Here is a 7801-nt window from a genome sequence, read left to right on the forward strand (position 1 = left end):
ATTTCTGTTATTATTTTCTATTAGCAACGAATTTTCTTTTTTTTTCTGTTGCCATTTCTCTTATAACAAGTTGTCGTTTTTTTATTAGCAACGGATTCTCTTTTTTCTGTTGCTATTTTTCTTTTAACAACGAAATGTCGGTTGTTGTTTTCTCATTAGCAACGAAAATTTCCATTATCATTATCATTTGCAACGGAATATCCGTCGCTATTTTGTGTTATTAATTATCTTAACTATTAGCTACGGAATTTGTTTTTTCACCCAACCTACACAATTTATTGCACAAATACAAAAAATTGCCCATACAAATACAAATAATATAAATAATCCATACAAATAATCCAACATTCAATCATACCAAAAATGCAAATAATCCATACAAATGATCCAAAACATTCAATTCATACCAAAAATACAAATAATCCATACAAATGACCAACATTCAATCATACCAAACATACAAATAATGTACACAAATGATCCAAAACATTCAATCCATACCAAAAAATACAAATGATCCAAAACATTCAATTCATACCAAAAATACAAATAATCCATACAACAATCCAACATTCCATGACAACCAAAAATCCATCATCAATAATTCTCTAATCCATCAATACAATTGTCACCAACAAAGTGAAGTAAAGAGCCATCATGAACATGCATTGAATTACCTTGAGTTTCTTTGTTTCCTCTTCTTGGCCATTGTCTTCCTTTATTAAAAATCATAAAAATTTAAAATCCATCAAATAAAATTGCTATAGAAATATAATTGTGAACAACAAACAAAATAACCGTCTTCCCATTTTAATAAAATTAATGTACTTTATATATATTTTTTAGGTTAATAATTATTCATTTGTTTGTATAATAATGATATACAAACAATAAAAAAAAAACACATTTAATTTCTTTGTATCTTTCACTTCACCACAAGATGTTGTCATTCTCAAAAATTACATTTTTCAAAAATCAAATAAAAAAATATCATTAAGGGCATTACCTCTCATCATCTTTCATAATTTTACAAAAATTAGATTTTCAAATTAAATATATCTTTTCATAAAATATTTATATTTAACAATTATTTACCTTGTTGGTCCTCACACAATTTCATCTCATGATACATTAAGTTTGAAAATCCCATGATACATAAAGTACTTTAATTAATTTTAAAAAGGATTTTTTTTTAAAAAAACAAATTTAACAAAAAAAATAAATCTCAATTTTAAAGGCAGTTAGTAGTCTTCATTTCTCATGTTTTATCTTTTATCTTAGTCAAAGTTCATAAATCAGTGGTAAATATATATATATATATATATAATCTTGAAACTAATATAAATCTAAGTACACAATGGATGATTTAAAAAATATTCCACACAGCTGGAAAAGCTTAAATGCCAAACAACCAAATCAAATTGGAAAATATTATACTCCAATTGCATGATCAACAGGCTCCAAAATTTAAAATAAAAACTAAAAATAGGATTAAAACCATAGTCCATGGAACCAGTATCTTAAATCTTACTAATTTTCACGTGAATTAAAGCGGAATTCAAAGCCATATCATTTGAAAACCAATAATCCAAAACTATCAATAAGTTCAAGAAAAATCACAGCATAAACAACCATCTCCACCGGATTCATAAGTTCCAATGCATTAAACAAGTTCAATAAAAAATCTTGCAAAAGAAATGAAAATTTTAAAAAAAATGAACAGAAAACTAGATCAGAACCACAATTTATACACCCAATATCTAAAAATATCCACCTTTTCAAAAAAATACTAAATAAAAATTCTTGCTGATTTTTCACATGATTTAAAACAATCAATAAATTCCACATAAATCAGAGCATAGAAAACTATATCATAACTTTGAATGCATTATATAAATTCAAGAAAAAAAAGGAAAAAGAAAAAAATATGGGATGCTTCAGAACAAAAAGATCAAAACATAGAGAAAGAAAGTGGGGAAACCGGATCAAAGTCTCGCTGATTTCCACATGATTCAAAGCAGCATTCCAAACCAGTAAATGCAAAACAATCAATAATAATTTCCAATACCTTAGGATTTTTCTTTTTTTTTTTTGTTAACTTATCTTTTATTAAACAGACTAAGAAATTAATTGGTAGAGAACATAGATAATTATGAGGCTGGTCTCCTAACTCCAGTCAAGGATATTTAAGAGTATGACTAACTGAAGAAGTATAAACCATGATAGGATATAATACAGAGATCCAAAAATTTTCAGAAACTAGTTCAAGTTATAATCCATATGACAACAAAGAATACATCGCTTCCAAATGCTACCATATAGTGCCCAATCTTTTGGACCTACAATTAGGATCAAGCTGCTATCTAAGAGTCATCAATAAGCACAAAAAGGTGGTTTGTTTTGAAAATAATAATTCAATATCCAAGGCCTAGCAATGTGAACCAACTTACTCCACATTTTGAACGAAGATATTAAGAAATCAATACAAGTTTTCAGGAGAAAATACAAAGTCATAAAAATCAATGAAATAATACTAGAGACTATATTCATGCCAGAAGCAGATCAATGATCAGAGATACAACATATTCAAGATATTCCATGTAGCTGTCAAGCCAGCACAACATGACGAATGTTTTAGACTTTAAATTTCATGTTTGATCTGACATTTTAAACATCTGCTGAATAAACAACTAAACTGAATAAACAACTGATTTGAACAAAACTAAACATCATCAAACTTGCTAGCATTAAAAAACTGAGCAAACATAGCACAAAAAATCTTTACAAAAACCAGATAATGAAATTAAAAACAAAAAATCTTTCTTATATTCACATATCTTCTTAATTAAGTTAAGATCTATACAAAGTTTTTCTGAAGGTTCCTCTTTGGGCAACACTAGCAACCGAAAACATATTGAATGGTCCAAGTTCATACCTGCATTCAAATTTTTAAATAAAATAACCTTTGAAATGGACAACCAGTTTAATTTGAACACCAGAAACAAAAAGCATCAGATAAGGTGACAAACCATTTTATACTCTAGACCAGTTCAAAAAAGAAAAGAAAAACTATTGCTGGAATTCCAATCATCATATATCATATTTTTTTCATCAGTGAGAGCACAAAATAGCAAGGTTCCTCTAGCATCTGCGAAAAGAATTACACATACGATGACTAAATGCAAGATAACTTCTTTTTAAAAGACGACTTTAAGGTTCCTTTAGCAATGGAAACATCAAAGAAAAATCTAATTTATCATTTTGGTGTTCGAAAGTAAAATTATTATCATCTCCGATTGAAGGTAGAGAACTGAAAGACATTCTTTTGGGCATTAGAACCTGATATTAAAATCTATATAAAAGGACATGTTTCATTCTATAAGCATGAACTGAACTAATAAATTGATGTCTATATGAGCAAACAATTAGGAAAAGATTAGATGTTGTCCTTTGTTTCAATAAGCCAGACGAGTTATCCTTGAGAGATGCACTAGGGAAGCAAATATAGAACATACCTGTCCAGTGTTTGCTTCCTCTTCCCCAACAACCAATATGAAATTGTACTGAGCTAGCTGAGCTTCTCTCACCTGTGAATAATAGAATAAGAATACCACATGAGGAGAACTGAATAGCATGCATTATCTAATAAATTTTCTCACTATTGAAAATAGAATCTTGATGCAATATAAGTTTGAACTATGATATTCACAAAGTATAATAGAAGAGCATTTAAGTTGTTTAAAAATTTCACAGGTCATCTCAACCTTTTCAGTTTCTAGGGAAAATAGCACAAGCTATATTTCACAGGTCATCTCAACCTAAGCATATACACAAGGCGTAATAATGTTATTGTTTAGATTGCAGTTGGTTAAAAAGTTGCAAAGCTTGAGATCTATTATAGAATCCCAAGTCCAAGTTAGACCAAGTATTAAAAGTAGATTAAATGTTATTTAGGCTTGACAAGCCTCATTCTAAACAAATAAAAATTAGAATTTAGATAAGGTTTATAGATCAAATCTTATTACCTTTGAATAGTGGCAGTATCGATCATCAAAGAAGTGACCCGGCAGCGTACTTCGTTGACAAATGAATTCTTTAACCCATTCTTCGCCAGCGACAAAGGATCTCTTAAAGCAGCAGGAGCAGGATTTCACAAACAAAGGTAAGATTGAGCAGTGAGGAGATTAGATCCACGCGCCGACAAAGGATCACTGGTAGAACAGTGAGGAGATTAGATCGATGGGTACCTTGAGGTAGGAGAGTTTCGCGCTGACGCCGGAATAAGGGCCTAGGACGCCGGCCGACGGTGAACCTCTCCGGAATGGGGCGATTGTGGTGGTCCGGGCGGTGACGGCGCGAAGGGGAAAGAGAGGGAAAGGGAGAAGGAGGGGAAAAAGAAAAGAGAAGTTGCAGACCCTAGCCTTTTAATGAGTCTAATGTTTATTTATTTTTTTTTAAAATTTATTTTTTTAATAGGATTTTATCATTTAATCCATCATTGAAAAATCTAATATAAGAAAAATAAATATAGGAGGTTTAAATTAACACTATATATTTCATTCATATTATATTTTCTTATAATTATAGAAAATAAAATAAATAAATATTTTATAGATGAACATTAAAAAATTTTATAATTTTCTTTTGATAAATTGATGTATTATAAATCTATAGTAACAATAATTAAAATAAATTAATTTAGTAAAATAAAAAATTCAAAAAAAATAAAAAAAAATTTAAATTACAATTATATGTATACTGTAATTTGGTATATATACAATAATTATATATATATATATCATAAATTAAAATTTATAATTATTATGAAAAAAATATTAAAATTAATAATTATCAAATTAATATTAGTACAAATAAGTTCAACATATTAAATCTTATTCTATTGGTAATTTGATGCTAATTTTGTCGCCAACATCCAAAACTAATGATGGAATATTTCCATTGCAAGGTTTCATAAGGAAATTTCCGTTGCTACATTTCCGTTGCTATTCATTTAAATTCCGTTGCTACTATTTAACATTCCGTCAGTAATTTAACACAAATAACTTGAACATATTAAATCTTACTCCGTCGGTAATCCGGCACGACTTCCGTCGCCAAAATATACAAATAACAACGGAATATGTTCGTTGCAAGAGTATCGCAACGGAAGTTCCCGGCAAATTTTACGCGGGCAAATTTTAGCAACTGAATAACAACGGAACATATTCCGTCGCTCATATTCCGTTGCTATTCAATTTATTCCGTTGCTATGTCTTCAAATTCCGTTGGTAAGTTAAAAGAAATAAATTGAATGGATGAAGTTTTATTCCGTTGGTAATCCGATGCTAATTCCGTCGCCAAAGTCCACAAATAACTACGGAATAGTTCCGTAGCAATTTTTCCGTTGCCTATTCCTGGATTTCTTGTAGCATGTACAATATTACACTTAAGCATGTTTTGTGTAATTATTGAGTTTTTGTGATCCTTATATTTTTATTGCTTTTAGTGGTTGCTTACTGAGCTGTCAAGCTCATTAATAGTGGTTTTTATCTTTTTCAGATCAAGAGTAAGTGTGTGGTGGATAGCTTAGCGGGGACAGTTGAGCGAACACCAATTGGTTATCATGTAATTAGTACTTTTGTTGAGAACTTGGAACTAGTTATTTGTTTAAGCTTTGAACCTTGCGCTTTTAGTTTCCATGGATCATAGTTGTATTCCAAGTTATTGTATCCCTTAAATTTTTATGTTCCTGTGATGTTAGTACCTTGTTATATATTATTTTGTGAGACAGATATTGAGACTTTGTGTGTCCATTGGGTCTCGACCTTATGGGTATACGGCTGTTTGTCAATGCCTCGGGCTCGGGGCATGACAATTTGGTTATCTTCACTGGTCAGCTACCTAATCACCTCTAGTGGTTAAGTCACTCTCTTGTTATACCTTATTTTATTCACGCCTTATTGTGGGACTCTAATTAAAAATAATTTACATTGCAGTTTGGTCTTGTAGGGTCAGGTCATAAATTTGAATCAAAAAGCCCTTGTAGGAGAGTTAACAAATTGTTATAATCCCATGATCATAATTTGAAATTCTTTAGGAAAGAATACACACGACAATATCGACATAATAAACAATCTTGGGTAAAAGACAGAATCTAACTTCAATTTCTATGGAAATTGGGACGTTAAACAATATCAAATCATAAGAAAAATTGTTTGAGGAAAGAATGAAAGACATGATGGCCATTTAAAGATCTTTTTTCTTCAAGATTATAAATTATTGGGAGTTTTGCATGTGTACCCAGAATAATTTTAAAATTGTATATTTGCCCCTGAATAAAAGATAATTGTATACATATCCCTGAATAATACATATAATTGCGTAAATACCCATGGGGTTCAAATTAGTTGAAAAACCGTCCATTAATAAACAACAGATATATAAAATGACAATTATACCTTTTGCGTATATACCATTGAAAAAAAATTTATTGTAGAATAACCATTTAAAAAAAAGTTTGTGTCATGCCCCGAACCCAGCTCTATGGACCTGGAACGCCGACAAACGGTCGTACACCTACAAGGCCGAAACCAAGTAGGGATACAAGGCCTCAAAACCTGAAAAAATTAACAACAAGATTATGAGCTTGGGAGCCCAGTAAGTAACCACTAAAAATATCGGGATCACAAAATGTTCAATAATCTTTAAAACATACAAAATGTAATATAATGAAATAAATATCAAAATGAACCCATAAATCAGAAATTGTTCAAAACAGATTTAATTTACCAAAATAACGAGCATATAAGTCCCCCAAACAACTAATGCCAAAACAAAATATCATAAATCATTTATTTAAACTCGGTGACCCGAGTCGGATTTCAGAACTCATAGGTTTATCCTCGGTGACCCGAGTCAGAATATCAGAAGCCTTTATTCTTCACCGACGGAACGGTGCGAAACTATAGTTTCTATGTCAGAATTACGTGTCGACACGGTCAGTGTTTAACCCCCAGTGACAGTGTTATTGCATTGTTAATTGGGGACTACGAATTTCTATACAAAATTATATATCTGTACATCAAAAATTATTGTCAACGCAGAAACAGTGAAATTCTGTGATCCCATTTTCTATCAAAAAGTATTCCAATTATATCAAATAATCTATTATTAACTAACAGAATAATCCACACAAATAATAATAAAAAATTAATTAAATATGGAAATAACCCACTAAAACAAAAATATCATTTCCCAGTAATTCAAATAAATTCAATTAACCATGAATTAAACAAATAAACTAATTAAACAAATATATTAATTCAAAATATATATATATACACACACCATGGATCCGTATTTTCCTAAAGTAAAAAAAATAATAATAAAAACTAACTAAAATAATATAGAAATGTTTATTTTCTAAACAATAAAATCAAAATTAACAAAATGATTATATAAACCATTATCGGAAATCGACTTGCATATACATATATTTACTGATTTATATGTGGTTTACTTACTTGTGCTCAAAAACCCCCAAAAATCCTCACGATATTTCTTTCGAGACAAAAACCCCTCGACTGAGAGACCTATCCCCGTCCTCGCCACCGGCACCACACACCAAATCAAAAGAAAAAAATAGGAGAAGAGGGGAAAAACTAATCTCTCCTCTTCTTAATCCAAACAAAGATCCATAACGAGTAAAACAAAGAGATTAGCGACTCAGGTTTTGAAACCTAATTAAAAGATAAGTAAATAAAATTCCATAATCGCCATCCATGCACAATAAATAAAATAA

The 7801-nt window shown here is 30.1% G+C and overlaps 1 protein-coding gene across 1 annotated transcript; it reads right to left on the reverse strand.

Moving 5' to 3' along the window:
* Positions 1 to 514: 514 nt before the first annotated feature.
* Positions 515 to 4421, reverse strand: LOC120256138 (the record flags this gene model as incomplete). The annotated part of the gene is made up of 4 exons (XM_039263903.1): positions 515 to 716; positions 3516 to 3587; positions 4026 to 4127; positions 4248 to 4421. Coding segments are annotated over 4 exons (456 nt in total), but the record flags the coding sequence as incomplete, so codon positions are not given.
* Between the last annotated feature and the right edge of the window lie 3380 nt (positions 4422 to 7801).

The sequence above is a fragment of the Dioscorea cayenensis genome, unplaced genomic scaffold (assembly GCF_009730915.1).
Source record: "Dioscorea cayenensis subsp. rotundata cultivar TDr96_F1 unplaced genomic scaffold, TDr96_F1_v2_PseudoChromosome.rev07_lg8_w22 25.fasta BLBR01001301.1, whole genome shotgun sequence".
Taxonomy (NCBI): domain Eukaryota; kingdom Viridiplantae; phylum Streptophyta; class Magnoliopsida; order Dioscoreales; family Dioscoreaceae; genus Dioscorea; species Dioscorea cayenensis.